The following is an 18,726-nucleotide window of genomic DNA, read 5'->3' as shown; positions in this document are numbered from 1 at the left end:
TCAAGTATCACAAATTTAAAGGGGGGCGCATTGACAGGTCTAGAAACACGGGTCGCTTTCAATCACCTCTTCATAGAGTACGTCGCTTTCATTCACCTCTTTACACAGTCCACACTGTCTGCTTTGATATCTGTTTCTCTCTTGGCTTCACATCCGGAATCAAATCCGAAATCGAGTCCAAGCTTCCCCCTCTCCCCAGCCCTAGCCCGAGCCCTATATGCTGTCATCTGTCATCCGTCAAGACGCGAGGCTCGTGCAGAGTGCGTGCCCTCCAATCTCGGCCGCATCAGGGCACTACTCGCCTGTCGGCACTGTCAAATCCCAAAGTCCAATAGTACGTAGTTCCAGAACGTCCTGTTCATCTGTTATCTACTTTGCTACGTATCTGTTATCTGGTTTTCTGTTTTCGCTTCCAACCAAGTCAATAAATGACAGAGCCTGGGCACCAGAGCTCTGCTGAAGAACAGGAAGGGCAATACCTGGCGAGAGGAGAACAAATCATGTTTGGGAGAACTTGATAAACAAACAATAGGTAGGTATCTAGTACCACCAATCTAGGTACCTAATGAATTGCCAGATACTAGTACCACAGGGCTAGAGACGAGAGATATTGGTGACGGTTGGTCTGTTTCCCCAGAAGGAGGATTCGGTCACAACGATCAAATCTCATCTGGTCATGGCCAGTCTGGAGAGTACCTACTATTTGCTACTAGGTACCTAGATAGGTATATCCAGATTCAGGAGACAGTTCGGCGCAGCAGCATACTCTGTAGTATACCTTAGCATGGCTACCAACCCCTGCAGTCCTGTTGGGCTACTTTCTTGTGCTCCAGGTGCCGGCGGTTGAGGTACCTGAAGTAATGTCTGTAGGTACTTGAAGTAATATGTGTAGGTACCTGAGGTAATATCCAGTCTATCTACCTTATCTGATGTACCCATGTACCTACCTAAGGTTCGTCGTCGTCGTCATATCATCATCACCCATATGTCAACAAGGACTTTCTTCGGCACCAAAGTACCCAGGTAGGTAACCTTGTAGTCTATAGGTAGTCTGAACTCTGTACTTTGTACTGCAGTAGTCCTGCCCTACCATCTTCAATAATGTAAGTCCGGACCGTATACCCTATCTAAAGTACCTTAGGTACCTACCTAAGGTATCTTGGCTACATCGCCCCCTTGTCTCCTCCTACAGAGCGGGTACCTTACCTATCTTAGGTACCTCCCGACCTAAGGTATTCACCACTACAGTAGAGGTGCGAGACACCTCATTACGTAGGTAGTATACGAACCAGGACAAGGATCACGGATGAAACGACCCGGTAAGCTTTCCGCTCTGCCTCGCCAGCTGACAGTCGCCGATCAAGAGACTAGGAAGAAAGAAAAAAAGTAGAGACCGAAGAAAAAATTCGCCGCCTCGTCTCGTTTCGCTGTCCGAAGTCTCTCCTTACAGGGGAGTTTCAGTTTCGGTGGGAAACGATTAAGCGATTTTCCGCTGACTAACTCCCACCAAAGTCTCCACTGGCAGAACATCCACTGTAAGTAATTCATTAGTAAGCTCTAAATTGCGGTACCTGTACGACAAGTACTACAAAGCACAGTAGCAGATTGGTAGCGGTGTTCGTATCCGACAAACAAACAAACAGCAACAGCAAGCGGCGTTACATCGGATGGGTACCTACATGGGTATAAGGTTATGGTACATGGTACAAGGTACAAGGTACAAGGTACGTCGTGCTAGTGGTCATGGTGAATCGGTGACGATGAGTCCACATGTCAGGTTGGATAAGGTACCTTTGAACGTAGCTTTCCGGGTTTGTTTAGCTGCATCAGATTTGGGTGACTGGATGACTGAACGAAAGAATGAATGGAAAAAGGTAGAATAATTCTTTGTACACTGGACAAGTTCAACCAAGTACGTACTGTGTACAATGCCTGTTTGGAAAGAGGTCTGATAGCCTCGCTCGTTTTGTTGTTTCCTTCTTCTAACCATGTCTTGTAATACAAGTACAAAAGAGTACCATCAAGGTACTAGTAGATAGGAATACACACTCGAGGACTAGCAAACAGGTATAGCGTTTGAGAGAAGGACACCTTCGCCATCAAAACGATTGTGGTTGTAGTAGTCGGAGGCCGTCCTCGCTTCTTCGAGAACCAAGGGGGAAGTAGCCCTTGCCTCATGAACTCGCCTCCCCGACGGGGTCGCAGTTACTTCGCACTCTCTTGAGTTTGAGATAGATGTAAGAAAAAGCCCTCGGCGGGAAAACTGCTGACCCTAACCCAACCCAAGTATTTGCGCCTTTGTTGTTCCATATTGCCCCAACGCCGGATCCGTCGTAATGAGCGCCCGCTTCTTTCCTCAAAAGAGAGACGGAATAAAATACATCAACATGTTGTTCGTTTCGTGAAAGCTGGGAACGGAAAGAGAAACCCATTCTGGGGAATTTAGATCATGGTCGGATTGAAATACCGTTGTAGATCTTCCTGGCCTGCCCAGTCTTTCATGGTCAGACAAGGGTTGATGGCGGCAGGGGCGACGCCGACTTCGCCCGAAAACATGTTGGACGGATAGGAATTCAAGTCCAGCGACGAGTCGACATCCATCAGCGGCGACTCGAACTGGCTCATGAAGTCCAAGCTGTCGGTCGTATCCAAATCCGAGGCCGGCGTGTTCCAGCTGAGATTGGAGTGATGCGTGGCCGCATGAGGATAGGTATATGAATTATGTGACTTGGCCGGGATGCCCACCACCTGGGCGCTCTGTGGGAAGGGACTCTGGTTCGGCGGTGTGGGAGGGAACCGGTTGCCGTGGAACGGAGTCGGGTTGGGGAAATTGGGTCTTTGTGCGACCGGCTCGTACAGGGGTGACGCCGCGCTGTCGGAATGCGAGTCGTGAGAAGACTGCCGTTGCATGAAGCCCGCACCGTCGGCGATCAGTCTCTGTTGGAGCACCGTCAGGTCCTCCTCGAATACTTCGTTGGCACCGTGGCCGTCTAGCTTCAACACGCCGAGTCTCTCCAAGATGTCGTGCGTCAACGGCATGCCGTGGCTGGTCTCTTTCAACGGCGAGCCGGGCCAGCCTTGGCCATTCTGGGTGCGTCGGTATAGTTCTTGTAAGCCGGCCACCAGTTGGGCTTGTTGGCTTTCCAGCATCTCCACGTATCTGATAGACGAATGCTCAGTTAGAATGATTCTTGTTGCAGATGGTGGACAGGTTGGGACGTACCCCTTGGGATAAACCTTGTCTTGCGACTTTTTGCGCTCCCCAAAAACACAGATGGCGTTGTCCGCTTTACATCGACTACAGGGAGTGGCCCCGTCACACTGCAGACAACAATATCAGATCTTGGACCAAAGAGGAGCGGAGTCACACAAATGTGTGAGAGGCAGGCCGACGGACCTTGGACTTCTTTAGTCGACACCGATCGCAAGCCTTGCATACTCGTTTGCGAATACCCCCGTCTAGAGGTGATGATGGTTCCAGCGGAGGAGTCATGATTGTTGCGCCCATGAAGGGCGAGAAAGAAAAAGTGGTAGTGTAGTGTAGCAAAATATAGTATATCACACGAAAGGACCGTCCAATCGAAGTAATGGATGGGCAACAGTGCTGTAGTAGTAAGATCCAGGCGTGCCACGGGTCGATGTGGTTGGTATGTAGAGGGACCCGGTCAAGTCTTGTATTCGATCACGGACAGACTTTCTTTCACACAGCCCGACTCGACGTCTTGGTCAGCTTATGGAACAACAGATGTACAAAAGAGGAAACCTTAAGGGGAGGAGAGGTGGGCATGTGGACTTTCTAGGAGGGGAGGGCGACGAGGCATCAAGGCCCTATATATCATTCAGTAGTAGCATGAGCAACAGGGTTAGTAAGATGGAAGCAGAAAGCGACAATGCAATGTGGATCCCGAGCAGAATATGGAATATGAGAGCACGAGGCACCGCTTGGTAAGGTCGCTCTGAATATGAGCAAATGGCCTCAGCGTTCGCGGTGCACGGCACAAGTTTTGATGCACTGGCACTGACTGGTACGTCTGGTCGGCCACAGATCTCCTCTCTTTCCCAGAACCCATCTGCAGATGACCAGGGGAGCGAAAGCGCGCAACGACCGACCGAGCGAAACCCAAAAAAGATGATGCATGACCGGGGTGGATGTACGGATGTTGTTGCGGCCGACGCGACCAGGGGGGGGAGGAGAGGGTTGTTTGAAGGGTGGGACGGATGGAGGACGCTAGAAGCGAACGTTAGCAAGCAAAAGTTGAGCAGGGGGGGTGGGATGTCAGTCCCGAGGAGGAGACCAGGAGGAGAAGATGGGTACGGAGTGGTCATGGTGTTGGTGTTGTTGGTGGTGGTGTTTGGTGAGAGTGGGATAGAAGAACAGACACGAGCGAAGAGGATGGACCTCGAAGATGGAGGATTCCGCACCTGAGGTACTACAGGTACCCACGAAGGTCAGGTCAGGTCAGGTACTGCCAGTGGTGACGACGAAAGACCGAGTGCTGATTGGTTGGTGGTGTTTCTGTAACACGGTGATGACAAGAATGACATGGCCAGTAGCTGAGTGGATACGGTATTCTTTCGGTATGGTTAGTATTGACGCACCCCAAGTCTCCGGAAAATACCTTACCGGCCGTACATCGCCATTCAAATTATTAGGTCAGCCCTACTGATACCACTAATCCCATTACAGATCACTAGGTCGGTTACTAATCGACAATATACTGACTCTCAGCGCTACTAGTGCCTACTAGACACCTAACAGTCTTTGTCTAGAACTGGCCACAGGCTGCAGGCTACAGCGTTATCAGCACAGCACTGCACTCAACATACACGCAGTAATAAACCCAAAACAGCTATCCCGTCAACAAATAGGAGACATCCACTGAGCAAGTCGCAAACAGTCATGGCCCTCACAAGCCACAGCCCCTCCCCCGTTGAAGCGTATCTGAAAATGCCTCGAAGGGCGGGAGAAAAGCAGAGAAAGACAACCCAAGAAAAAAAAGGGGAGGCGTTGAATCCACTGTTCGGTGTTTACCCAGTGCCCAGCGCCCAGTAGAAGTGGCAGTCTCGGCGACTCGGCAGCAACAACGGGCCTCCGAGTCCGTAGCCGCGATTTAAAGAGCGAAGGCGCGAGCCTTGCCCCCTCGCGCCCCTAGGATCGCTAACGATCTACGATCAACTGGGGCCCTTAGGCTTCTTAAAAAGCCTCGACCTGGTCATGAGGACGGCCTTTCTTTTTCCTCAGCGCCATGCCAGCTGCGATCGCACTTGCAGCGGGGACCCGACAGGGGCATCCACCCTTCATCCCCATCATCATCAACATATCGCTCGTTTACATATTATTATTCTTGACCGAATTTGACCGGATGGGAATAAAGCCCAAGCCCTCCCATCGCCCTCCCACCCGTTACTGCTGCTAGTGCTTAAGCCTGAGCAGTCACGGCGGTGATGCGACGCGTGTGCGCGAAAAGCAAGAAAAAGGCGCATCGGGGGAGAAAGGAGTGAGCATGTCTTCTTCGCGATTGAGGAGAAAGAATCTACGATTTCTTGCATACTCCTGTGCGGAGAGACGTCCTTGAGACACCGTCAAGCACTTACTGATTACTCTACTGCATTACCTACCACAGCATATAATCGTGCAGGGTGACGTCTGGATATGGTTGGTATCTATAGAGCCAGGCGTTGAATCCTCGGTCCTTCCTTCCTTCCTTCCATACTGCTGCCTGGTTAGGTACTTACCTCTTGCCTACTGCCTATTGACTACTACTACTACTACTACTACTACTACTACTACTACTACTACTACTACTACTACTACTACTACTACTACTACTACTACTACTACCAGTATGAACAATTATGCACCACAGTTTTATCTTCTGACCGTTGACGACTTTTGATTTCTTGTATCACATCCTTCCAACCTCGCACCGGTCTTGTCTCGTCCATCACTTACTCATCAATATTTGTCTACTATGAAGAACCCAGTTTTTGTGGAGGCTGGGTCTACTACTGTATCCCAGTGTATCGCCGGTGCCAGTGGGTGGCAACCAATTTGTCGCGCGCTGCAGACTGACTGCAGCGGCCCACGTGGTTTGCAGGTGGCTTATGCAGCGTTATGCATCAGTTGGGCCCGGATGATCAATTCCTGACTGAAAATGAAAAATAATCATCCTCATCGCCCGACAATCAAACAATACCTGGTATAATTTGATCACTTCTAGTGTTTGGTCATTCCTTGGTCAGGCCCAGGATCCCGCTCCGGGTCTCTATCTCCCGGTACGAACCACGAACCACGAACGACGCAAGTGATTGCCCACGTCTCGGGGTTGTACGAGAACTATTCTGTAGGTGTATGTCTGTATGCTGACGCCCGGGATGACCACTATTATATTGTACCTATTGGCCAGCCATTCCATCCGTAATTTGCGGGTTATCGAGAGTAACTCCAGCTCTGCACCCCCTGCTGGATGTTCTTGAACGCAAGGGTATCTTTGTTCGTGCGCTTTTCGCAGATGGCTGCTCGATACATCGAGATTTGTGATTGGATCAGAGTGCTGTCTAATACCGGGCATATCTTCTCCCACGATCCGCTCGCAGCAATCGCCACAGGGGTATACTACTGCCACACTGCTGTACCATGTCGTGCACCAGGCCATGGGGAGAGTTCCGCATGCAGAAGTTGTGTCCGGCTCCTTGATTGGGTTATAGGGGCCTTGCCAGCCCTTGAATATGCCTCTTTGTGTTCTACCACGATCACCACGATCTTTGTTATGATGAGCTTGATCGTGGCATACATATTTCCCTCAGCAGCTTTACCGTTCACGTTGCCGAACATTTAGAACCTTGATCCTTCGATCTTGCGATCTGGACATACACAGTACACACTGCACAGTACGTTGTTGCTGCTAGCGGACATCCCATGACATGGTCCGTTGCCATGCCTGCCGCAGCCAGTGATGGCCACGAAGACACCAGCCGTGATCGCTGTAAGATATGTCTCCTCTTTTCACCACGAGTCCAACCCGATTTGCCTTGAGTCGCCGTCGTTGTGATTGAACCAACTTGTACAAGTCCCCGCCATCCAAAGGACAAACATCCTCTTGTGCCAGTCAAACGGGTAACGCAGAAGCTTCGGACTTATCGGTGTTTATTTCAACACCTGGCGTACCTGATCAGCGGTATACCTACCACCCTTGTTTAGCGGCAGGTAGGTATGATCGCGTCAGGAGTCGAGCGGACAGATTCCGCTGGAGTCGATTGTGGACATTGTCCATGTCACCCCGACCATGATGTTGTACGAACACACCCCCAGGCGTCAGGGATATCATCAAATACGCGGAAGCCCCAACTTATCCCTTAGAATCATCGATTTTGTCAGCATGGCAAGTACGCGCACAGCGCGTATCCAGTCTTCATGGAGCTGCAACGTTGATCGGCACCAGGCACACGGGGTGCTCCTGGTCATTTGATCACGTATAGCAAGCTTTGGTGGCTCTGTTTCGCATCATGCTGTCTTGGATCCTTCCATGTAGATTCGAAGGGGGCTTCCGCTGGAAACAGAAACGTCTTGCCTCCTAGACCGCATTACTCTGTGACTTACATGGCATGCAGTAGCCATAGGACCTCGAAATGCTTTGCGTCGAAATCCTCTGCCAATCAAGCACCCACGTACCAGACCTCAACGCCGAGAACTTCGAACGAGCGGCCTTCATCACTCAACGGCTCGTTCCCAAACGTGGGACAAGTCTCACTGATGCCATTGTTGAGCTGATCATCCAGCCATAGTCCATAATGGCCATCGCCGCCCCCAATGGAAAGATAACTGCTTTCGCAGTAAATTAGAAAATCGTTGATCCCACTGTAAGGAAATGCCTTGAATCGTATGTGGTCAGGCGTCGAGGCCCCTGACCGACTTGACGGCCGCTGTGTCTGCGCTGAAGTTTCCACGTTCGACATGGAGACAGTGCTTGGGGCGTGTTTCGATACAGAAGACGTCCGGCGCTCACCACGAATTGTTGTTGCTCGCTGAAGATGGGTGGTGTCGGCACTGGGAGGGGGAGGCAGCCCAGCCAACTCTAGGATTTCTTCAGAGTGATGGCTTGCACCGCTGTCCAAGGTCACTGGCAAGTCCTTGAGCGCCGGCAGGATGGTGGCTCGCCACAGGAAACACTCTCCAGTCCCAAAGTAGTGCATGGAGGGTTTGGGTGCATCGGAGAGATATGCCCCAAACACAGAGCCATTCGCTGACGCCGCAGAGCCATCACGCACAACCAGGACATAACCAGATCGCTGCGTGTATGTCGACACTCTTGCACATTGTTCATATAATGTCGCCAGCGAGGATCCATTCTCTTCCAATGAATATGCCAGTTTCCAATGATCGATCAGCTGTAGCCTCGGTGGGAGTAACAGTCGAATCTCTTCAGCAAGAGATCTCGTTAGCAGGAGTGAATCGACTTCTCTGGGCGACAGGGAGTGTTGCAATTTGAGAGGTGTTAAAGGAGGGGGCTGAAAAGGAGAATGTGCCCTTTTCGGGAGCGTGTTTACACGCGACGGCATGGACGGGACGATGGGAGCCTCAAGGAGTCTGTCCACAGGGTGCTCGGGAGGTTCGGTCATACGGCGATAGAGGCTGGATACGACATGCTTGACGGGGTAAGCCAGGTATGCGGCTGAACTGGGATTGTAAGGATTGTCGGCGAGTGTTGGTCGAGTGTCGTTGGATTGGAGGGGATCGTTGCCCGAGTCATCCTTTGAGGCCATAGGAACACGTAGAAGGGAAGGTAGGCAGTCGCTTGACTTCTGCTGGAATGCAGGAGGGTTGCAGACAGTAGGAATCTCAATGTCGGTGGTCTTGAGACACGCGTAGTTCGTGGCGGATAGAGGAGCGGATGGTGCAGTTGTTCCCATGTTTCAGCCTTGGGGGCCTTTGGAGCCTTGAGGCTAGTGGTGATGGGCGGTGGTGGTGCTTGAGGATAACAGGGCGCTGAGCCAACCAGACAAGGCTGCCTTAACACAAGGTTTGTGCCTGTGACGGTTATTGGCGCAAGTGTGTCATGTGACTTGGACCCGTCGATCAGGCTTCACTCACCTCTAACCATTTTGAGCCTAGTGGGCTGCTAGCGGTGGGCGGGCTCCGGTTGCGTCACAGCCCAATTTGGGTCTTTTCCCACTGGCGCTGCCTGCGGTCTCCATCTTGGAACAACTGCAACAAACACAAGGATTCTTTCTTGTCAACATTGATGAACTGCGGTGCGTTCTTATTGTATTTGCCATCTACTACCGTTTTCGCATGTTTATTTCTGCTTGATAGCCCTCTTGATCTGGCGTCCTTATTGGATCCGATCGGACTGCCCCCAGACGGAGCGCGTGTGAACCTTAACCAAAAACAGACTGGCCGAGACAGCACCCCGCCACCATGTTTATGATCAAGAACGGTATGTTCCTTCCCCCACGACCATCCCACCAAACACCTGACTCACTTCAATCTCATTTGTAGTCAGCAAATATCTCTTTGGAGACGCCTCTAAAGAAGTCATCGCCGAAATCCCCCAAGGCCAGCTCTACATTGTCCGCCCGCTATCACCCAAAGGGTACTCCGAGCTCATCTACAAAGACGCCGTTGCGACGATCAGAAGAACTGGGCAGGAGTTCCAATACCAGCTAGTCATTCAACGTGCCTACGAAGAAGGAGAGGAAGAGCTAGCAGAAGACGACGAGGACGCCGCGACCGAGACTCTGGATAAGGACGAAAAGACTTTCCTTCTCGACGAGAGTTTGCATTTCAGATGCGAAAAGAGATCTGGCGGCGAATCTGTCCTTGCCTGGCGGGACTTGAGCGGGGATCCTGGTGATCTCTACGAATTCGTCTGTGACACTTCGGTCCAGGAAGAGAAGATACAGACATTCCTACTAGCGGCCGTCGACTGCCAGTACGAACGCAAGTACCGAAAATCCTCCCAAAATGCAACCGATGCCGAACTGAAAGAATTCTACTTCGAAACCGACGACGCCATTCCCGCTGCTAGCCCCCTCACAGACTCGATAGACGAAATGCCCACCTCCAAAGAATCGGCCGAGCGAATGGCCAAGGATGTCCAAACCCCCAAGAAAGCGAATATTAGTCAACCACGAGAGCCAACTACAGAGTCAACAGTAGCACCGGTGGCGAAGACTGCACCGAGCTCTGGACAAGTCCTCACAAAACAGAATGGGGAGTTGCATCTCTTCGATTTCAATTCTGGCACTTTCATTCTCCAAGATCCATCTGTCGTTGCCGTTGTTTCCGACCTTGGGAAATGGCGATATTGGCTGCAAATTACCAGCTCGGATGGTAGGGAATGGCTTGGACAAGAGGTTGTGGCAGACATCAATCCGGTCTTCAACTTCGAATATCTGTCGGTCATCTTCAATCACTACACCGATGATGGATCTGCATACTCCTGGCTTCTGCGCTTCCCTAATCAATCAGTGCTCGAACAATTCCAAGAAGGGATCATGCAAGCACTATGGGAACAGCTGAATGAGATGAAATGGTCAAAAGTCCAGGACCCTGATCGTGAATACGTGTTTGAAGCCTTCAATGATATAACGCTGGACGACGCGGGTGAAGCGGAGGAGGAAGAGGGCGAAGAAGAAGACGAAGACGAGGAAGAGTCTGAGGGTGGGCAGCAAAGTGAACACTACGACACAGACGAGTCAGAGGATGATGTCGAGCTGGATGACAAGGATGGAAACGTCAATTCGCAGTTGGCCGTGGGTACGAAGCACGATCGATCATTCGTTATCCGAGGCTCCAAGATTGGTGTTTTCAAGCATCTGCCAAATCGACATCTTGAGTTCACAACCAACATCTCCAAAGTTGAGACGCCGAAGGGACGCATATTCTCACCAAACAAAGTGATGCTGCATTCTGAGGACCAAAACATGATCCTCCAAGACGCCGACAATCCCAACTCCCTCTTCCGCATGGATCTCGAATATGGCAAAGTTGTCGACGAATGGAAGGTTCATGATGATATACCCGTGATCAACTTTGCCCCAGAAACGAAATTCGCCCAACGTACGTCGGCGCAGCCATTTATTGGTCACAGCAAGAATGCCATCTTCCGGATAGATCCTCGCGTCGCTGGCAACAAACTTGTGGAAAGTCAACTAAAGCAATACATGTCAAAGAACGACTTCTCTGCTGCAGCGACAACCGAGAAAGGTCATATCGCAGTGGCATCGAACAAGGGAGACGTTCGCCTCTTCGACCGATTGGGTGTCAACGCCAAAACTCACATTCCTGCTCTCGGTGAATCGATAATTGGTCTCGATGTCAGCGCCGATGGTCGATGGATTCTTGCAACCTGTCGCACGTATCTCCTCCTCATCGACTCTCTCCAGAAAGACGGCAAGAACGAGGGCAAACTCGGCTTTGAGAGGTCTTTTGCGAAGGACAGCAAGCCTCAGCCACGACGACTTGGCCTCAGCCCTAGTCACGTGGCCCAATTCCAACACGAGACGGGCGCTCCTCTGTCGTTCACGCCCGCGAAATTCAACACTGGTCTAGACAGCAGTGAAACGAGCATCATCACCTCGACGGGACCTTTTCTTGTCACCTGGAGCCTTAAGAAGGTCCTTGCTGGCAGTAAGGACCCGTACCAGATCAAGCGCTATACTGCGCAGGTCATGGCCGACAACTTCGAGTTCGGGTCCGACAAGAACGTCATCCTCGCTTTGCCCAACGAAGTCGACATGGTCAGCCGGCGGAGCTTCAAGAAGCCGACCAGGGAGAGCATTGCAGGACCGCCCGCCAGGATCAGTGGAGGCCTCGTCACACCTAGACGCAGTGGCAGACAAAGCCACTTGAGAAACGAGATCGTCAATAGTCCTTACTAAGTCAAAGAGCGTCCGTTGCGCCACGGTCTTCTTGGATGGTATGGGCAGTACACGGAGGGATAGGCGCGACTGCGAGTGATGTGGTCGGTGCTCGGGTTCCGTCGGGCACAATCGCCGAACCGGTCATCAGTACTGGATTGTTACGGTTTCGCTTTTCGCAGTTTCTTACCAACGATGGGCGTACGGGGAGACAGAGCGGGATGCCAGTTTAGCAATTCTTCGTCGTCCGCACTTGCGTTGACATGATATGGTCCATGCTCCTCTCTGCATAGGCATGAGAAACATGAATCGATACCCCCTTATGCTATGTCCACAGAGGACACGTGCAATTTTGGATTGAGCTTTGGACGCCTTATCGTCGGGTAGTGCTTTGTTACTCTTCTGAATCCGACTCGAGGTTCGTTTAGAGTAGATTATGTAGGTAGTAATACAACTTCGATAACCTTTGTTGGGTTTCCATCTCACGTTCTAGTACCGACGACTGAACTATTTATTGACGCCCGGCTCTCTCTCTTGATTGTCGAGTTTCGACTTTGGATCGACTTCCTCGGGAGAAGGTCCTTCGCCATATATTCACAAGTGGTCTTTTGTCCGGGGTCATACTCCATTCCCGGTGTCAAAACCAACATCAGCATCATCCTGATCCTGATCCTGTCCGCCAGTGGCCATGTTCCAGACCCTCCATCTCAGACGGTCGATGACTTCCTTCCTCAACCAGGTGCCTCCGGACCTGTTGAACCATTTCTCGTCATCGCCATGGACACCAGTGCTGTTCTCCTGGTGGGTTTGTTGCTGTTGCGGTTCAATTTCTTCATCTTCTTTCTCCCATCGATCGAACCACGCAAACAACAGGCGCAGTTGCCACAATTTATCTTTTTGCATCTGACCCTGACCCTGACCCCGACCTTGTCCTCGACCCACCTGAGACTGCACTTGTTGTGCGGCTGTCGAGATTGAAGAGGAAGTCCTCGAAAGGACACCATCTTCTGGCGGGAGAATGCCCTTCTCGAACTCGAGTCTCGAATCGACGACGGTGGTCTTCAACAGCTCATTGGCATTCCATTGGCCGATCGGCGTCGGGTTCAAGACCAGCGCCCGCTCCGCATGATCGAAGCCCTTCAGCGAATCCAGTTCGAACAGCCATTCGAAAGGATTTGCCGCCTTGGAAGTCCCCGAGCCGGTCGCATTCAAGCCAGCAGCGCCGCCATGAGCGTATGCGTGCGACGAGACGGAATTGGGATCCACACTCGGAATGCCCTCTGCCTCGCTGAGAGCCTGTAGTTCGGCCGTGAACAGATCTTCGGAAGGTCGATCATAAGCCGCGCGCCGACGGAGTGTGACATTGATGCAATTTTCGGCCTTGATCCTTTGTCGTAGCGCCTTGGTCCCGTCCGCGGTCGAGTCGAAGTCGATGCAGCCGTCCCAGAAGCCTTCGCCTTTGACTTCGATTGATTGGATCATGTCAAATTCCGGTACGAGGCCAGGGAGACGGATTGATTGGGTGGTTCCGTCTTTGAGGTGGATGAGGGCCGTCACTCCGCCGACTACCGAACCCCCTGCGTCGCCGTCGCGAGCGACGAGACATCGTCCCTCGACGGCAAGAACCCACAGATGACGCAGGGCTTGGAGATGCGCGCGGTTGTCCAGGACGTCGCTGGGGAAGACGGGGTAGAAGGCGATACATAGACTGGCGACGGCGAGTTTGGACGTGCCGAACGTCCTTGTCCCGCCGGCAAGAAACAGCGTGCCTAGAGCCATGTGCGCTGCCAGATGGCTTCCGTACGGTGTTTCCTTGTCTGTGCGGCCATGGAGAGCGCGTAACCGGCGCATGACGACCAGATCGCCGGATCCTGCCATGACAGAGGCGGCGGCCAAGGCTAGCGCGTCGAGACAGTTGCGGACACTGTTCAACGTCACCCTTGCGTCGTAGTTGTGTGCCGGCAACCGGCTCAGCCGGAGGAATTGGTCGAGATAGGAGACCAACAGGTCACGAACATCCTGGCGCTGCGATCCGGCAAACCTCAGTCCCAAGGCGAAACAGACCCCGGCCACGATATTGAAGAACGGGAGATCTTCCGTGCCGAGCGTCTTCGTGGATTTGAGGTCCGCACGTCGTCTGTAGGGCTCGGGCAGAGAGGATTGGATAAAGGTCTGGGTAGGGCTAATTGAATCCCACATGATCAGGTGGCGAGCTAGCGTGCGTAGAAGGAAAATGTCGGGTCGGACATAGTCGAACTGGTGAAGAGTGTCTGGGATGTCAACCTTTCTGGCAATGATTTCGTCGTTTGTCTTGAGGAAGATGAATGCGAGGGCCATGACCGCTCCCGCTGTGGCGCGGTCCAAGACATGAACCATGTTCACATTCTTCGTTCCTACAGCAATGGTGAGCAGTCGTTCAGTTATGCCCATATCGTGAAGACCGTGGAGGCGTCGGCCGTGACCCAGGTTGATGAGGCCCAAGGAGAATCCTGCAGCCAGGCGATACCCTTCGTCGCGGAGGACGGTATCGGAAGCAGCCCCTTCTTCAGGGTCGTTGTTTTCGATTTCCAAGAGCATCACTTCTGACATGCGACGATGTTGAGAGTTGTGATAGAGAAGCCCAATGCCCATGATGCCGGTCGTCTGGGTTAATGGCGACAGATTTAGTTCAGCAGCACCAGGAGGTAGCAGTCGAGTGACGTGGACGGAAAGAAGTCGCGTGATCAAGGTGTCCATGGTCCCCAGGAAAGAGGCGGACAAACCGAGGAGCAGACCGACGGATGTCATGGTATGCTTAGGGGTCAGATACTTGAAGGCCACCCACTTTGCAAGTGTCTTTAGATGGCCATTGAGACCTAGAGCGAGCAGGAAACCCGCATGTCTGTTGGTCAGTTCCGGCGGCTTGTTGTAAAGGATCCAAGAGGTATCAATGCCTGGCGCGTCGTTTGAGATCATCAAACCCATCGACGCTCCATTATGGAAGAACGCCCAACATACTTTCTCTTCGGTGAATGAGGCTTTGTCGGCGCTGAAGGTCATAGGTTGGGTACTCTCGTTTGTAGTGCGAGGCTTCAAGACACACTGTAAGCTGAATGCTGGAATCGGTACTCTCTCAGTCAGCAACGGAACTCGGGCATTGAAATGCATCATGCCTCTCCCGGTCGCCACAGATAATGTCCGTCGAGTGACATGTTGGGCCAACTCCTTTTGTGCTTCCAAAAGATCGACTTCTGTCCAGTCTGGTTCCGGTGTACATTCAACGACTGGCGCTCGTGTCTGGTTCACAAGTTTGGAAGCTTCCGGAAAGCGACGGTCCTCGCTAAAGATCAATTTTGTAATCGCATTCCGGTCGGCTTCAGAAGATGCATCCCAACGTTGAAGTGCTTCAGCTTCTAGAGCAGATGAGCAGATGCTGTGATAGTCTCTCAGCGCGTCATGAGTAGAGGCAGAATGTAGCTTGTGTGCATAGTGCGCTTGGTCGTGGTTGCTGTGCCCTTGACTCGTCCCCAATACGCTGCCACCGTCAGCATTCCCCATTTTATCCTTCCTGTGACACTTGGAAGCTATGGCTTGGTGAAAGGCGGCAGCTACGCCGTCAGGCAGGTCGCGCAGGACCTGCTCATCAATGCCGGCCCTCAACATAGCCTCAAGGGTCTGTTCAGTTCCGAGACGATCTTTCGCCTGCTGCATGAAGGAGAATAGTGCTGTTGTCCGAGGTGTCAATTCAATAGTCCGTTGCCATCGTGGATCGTCGCTTTCGATAGTCTCACCGGCACCAGCGATTCTGGCCAGCGTCAAGAATGGAGAGGAAGTAACTCCATTTATCCAACTTTCAAGGTATTGGTAGATCGAAGGAGGGACAAAAGGCTGGGCCGGCATCCGGAGCCCGTCGATTATTGATAGGTCAAAGAGACATTTGTTGACACTTGAGGATTCGAACTCGTAGTACGCGTTGGTGTCGGAGGACCAATCTTTCCATCCAAGCCAGCGGCCGAGTTGTGACATGACCATGACAAGGTTACTTTGTGACCGAGCCATTCTCAAGGGTGTCGTGATGTCAAGTTTGCTTTCTTCGTATAGGAGATGCAACCCTAAGAGAATCTTTGGGATCGCATTGCAACGATGGTCTCGTTCTTTATTGATTGAAGTTGGTAAATAGCCCTCAGGCCCCAGAGCACCTTCGCCCAGGGGCGAGAGTGTGTATTCTCTGGCCAGGGCAATGCATGTCATGACAAATGAATTCTTCTTCTCGTTGCCTGCGTCACCGGCAGCGGACGTGCTTGTAACACGTGTGTGCTTCGACTTTGGTGAGATCGTTGAGCTCGCTGGCCGTCGTTGCAAGAGCCAGCCCCAAGCTGGGCCATGCATACCAGCGTTTAAAGTCATATCATGCTCTTCCTCATGCATAGCGTCATAATTCGTGAGGTCAATAGAGCTTCCACTGCTGGAGCGAAGGAAGGGACCCTTCTTCCGTCGTTGACCCGGCGTGGAATGTGAGACTTGGTTACTGATAAATGGCACAGCAAGTGAGAAGAGGACCACGACAATAGCAGTCCATTCTGAATCGATCGGCGGGTCTCGACCTCTCAACCACCGCGAAACTTCCCAGAAACTGACCAGTAGCGTCTCGTTCTGGTGGACATCCAATACCAGTTCAGACATCTTGAGGATATCGAGGACCAAACGATCTCGTGGTGCCAGTCGAAGTAGGATTGAATGTCGACGGTGATCTTGATCAGTGGCGTAGATTTGGGCTTGACGTCCGGAGTCGAGGAGACCACGCAGATGTACTTCTGCCCCGGAAATCATTCTCCTACTTCCTGTGTCTTTGTCTTTTCTCGGACTGTAGGATTGTGGGCCGACTAAGGGATCGAAAATTGCATATCGCGAGGGCAATTCGACTCCATAAGAGGGGGACCAAGGTGCTTCCAGCTGCAAAGACATGAGTTGTGACCGAGAATGTGTCAAGACCACGAGTCGCTGGACATGGCCATCGACGACTTTGCACACATCATTGATGCCAGACAACCTTCGGATCTCGGTGGCTTTGAGTTCAAACGATGCTGGAGAAGAGATGCGTGTTGTTACGCTTCGGTGATTGTCAACCTTCACAAGGATTCTCACCAGTGTCAACTCTTGGTGTGGCTTATCCATTACACATATGTATATCTCTCTCACTCGTGATCCGTTCCGGTCGTGTGCTTGCGGAGTCAAGGTCAGAACCTTGAGCTCGGCATTGGGATGGGTTTCCTCAGACCCCTGGCGCCGGGGGAAGGATTTGACCCTAAAAAAGCCAATGTCTCTCGGCAGGTTACTTTCCGAGCCATGGATGTTTTCCTCTTCCAAGCGGGTCGATTGGCGCAAAGGGTCGAACTGTTCCAACAGCCCCTGGGCTGAGATGTCCAAGTAGGACGTTGCTGTACTGAACATGGATGCAGTGGTCTGGAAAGAGCTTCTCCGGCGAAACCCTAAGCTTCGACGGTCATTGAAACTCCCAATAGACTCCCCTCGCCTACCTGCGCGATGAAGACTCTGGCGGCCTCCATGGCCCTTTGCAAGGTCATTGAACATGTTCCGATCTGCTCCAGTGCCCAGGTCAGTCCGCGCCAACATAGAGCTGACTCGTCGAGCCGACCGTGTCTGAATTCCGACGTCTCCAAACTCAGGCCCAAGTCGGGAAACGAGATCGTCTGTTGGATCTGCCGGGAATGATTGTTGTTCTTCCGCAGAGGGAAATAGAGGTACTTCTGGATACTGTTGCCCTGAACCTCCAAGACTCTCTCTGAGATGACCGGGTCCTCGTGCGGATTGGGGTGCTTCTCCAGGCTCCCGCAGATAGACGTTTGAGCTCTTCCTTAACGACGCCCGTGATCGCACATGGTCAACTTTTTTGCTCCGCTTGTCGCCACGCTCGGCCACTATATCTGAACTAACATGCCAGAGACTGAAAGTCGAGTTGGTCTCATTGAGCGTCAAAGCCACACACACCGGTCTGGAAGGAGTTTGAAACAACTCCAGATCGTTGTACTGCGAGACGAAAATGACCTTCTCTGTTCTGGGTAGGGCATTGCACTCTTCGAGTGGTTCACCCTTTCGACTTGGGCTCCAGACCACCAGCCCTAACTCGGACATCAATTCAGTGAAGGAGAAAGTACGCGGCATGCCATTGGCATTCGCCCGGATAGGGGCCGGAGTTGAATGCTCTCTCTCCGGGAGGACAAGCGATGGTCTGGAGCTGGTGCCTCCGATTGAGGACAAGGTCTCGTTGATGGTGCTAAGATCATGGTGTACCGAGACAGCATGACCTGTAGCCTCACCTTCCCCCAACTTCCGTTGCAGTATGAATCCAGACGGAAAGGCGAACGCCGACTCAACTTCGAAGGAGAGGGGCAGAACATATCCATCTCCCGAAAGGAGAAATATGTGAGCTTGGGTTTTCAGCACAATCACCAGGCCACGTTCCGGGGGCTTTGAAACCCCGTCACGTCCTTGGTCGAGTTTCCCGGCTTCTTCCTGCTCTTCTGCAGATCCGAATTGTGTGACAAAGGCCTGTAGGATGGGCTCCTCCTCGACTTCAAGATTCAGTGCCCGTTTGATGGCTCCATTTCGGGACCACACCACACAATGTTCCGTATAGAGGATCTCCTCCTCTACAAAGCCTGACGAGGGTGTATCTCGAACCCGAGATACTGTCCATTTGTAGAGAGAAGGTGAGGGATCGGGCGGGAGGATCGATTCGGCAATGAGGTAGTGCAGCCCACTCGGTTCATGGAGGCCGAGCGACTGGACTGAACTCATGGTTCCGTCTTTGAGGGGACACGTCAATGGACATGGGAGACCGAGATGACCGTGTAGACCTTTCAG

General features: G+C 52.2%; 4 protein-coding genes across 4 annotated transcripts; 1 reads left to right on the top strand and 3 right to left on the bottom strand.

Moving 5' to 3' along the window:
* Positions 1 to 2,442: 2,442 nt before the first annotated feature.
* On the bottom strand, positions 2,443 to 3,493 carry A1O1_03071 (uncharacterized protein; the record flags this gene model as incomplete). Its single annotated transcript, XM_007723978.1, has 3 exons — positions 2,443 to 3,160; positions 3,224 to 3,321; positions 3,398 to 3,493. 3 exons carry the CDS (start codon positions 3,491 to 3,493, stop codon positions 2,443 to 2,445), a joined length of 912 nt encoding a protein of 303 aa, XP_007722168.1.
* Positions 3,494 to 7,656: 4,163 nt separating this feature from the next.
* On the bottom strand, positions 7,657 to 8,763 carry A1O1_03070 (uncharacterized protein; the record flags this gene model as incomplete). The annotated part of the gene is made up of 1 exon (XM_007723977.1): positions 7,657 to 8,763. One exon carries the CDS (start codon positions 8,761 to 8,763, stop codon positions 7,657 to 7,659), a length of 1,107 nt encoding a protein of 368 aa, XP_007722167.1.
* Positions 8,764 to 9,418: 655 nt separating this feature from the next.
* On the top strand, positions 9,419 to 11,883 carry A1O1_03069 (uncharacterized protein; the record flags this gene model as incomplete). Its single annotated transcript, XM_007723976.1, has 2 exons — positions 9,419 to 9,437; positions 9,500 to 11,883. 2 exons carry the CDS (start codon positions 9,419 to 9,421, stop codon positions 11,881 to 11,883), a joined length of 2,403 nt encoding a protein of 800 aa, XP_007722166.1.
* Positions 11,884 to 12,480: 597 nt separating this feature from the next.
* On the bottom strand, positions 12,481 to 18,660 carry A1O1_03068 (uncharacterized protein; the record flags this gene model as incomplete). Its single annotated transcript, XM_007723975.1, has 1 exon — positions 12,481 to 18,660. One exon carries the CDS (start codon positions 18,658 to 18,660, stop codon positions 12,481 to 12,483), a length of 6,180 nt encoding a protein of 2,059 aa, XP_007722165.1.
* Between the last annotated feature and the right edge of the window lie 66 nt (positions 18,661 to 18,726).

Source organism: Capronia coronata (genome assembly GCF_000585585.1).
Source record: "Capronia coronata CBS 617.96 chromosome Unknown acBCG-supercont1.2, whole genome shotgun sequence".
Taxonomy (NCBI): Eukaryota; Fungi; Ascomycota; class Eurotiomycetes; order Chaetothyriales; family Herpotrichiellaceae; genus Capronia; species Capronia coronata.
Note: the sequence above shows the minus strand (reverse complement) of the source record. Positions and strands in the feature narration are given on the sequence as shown.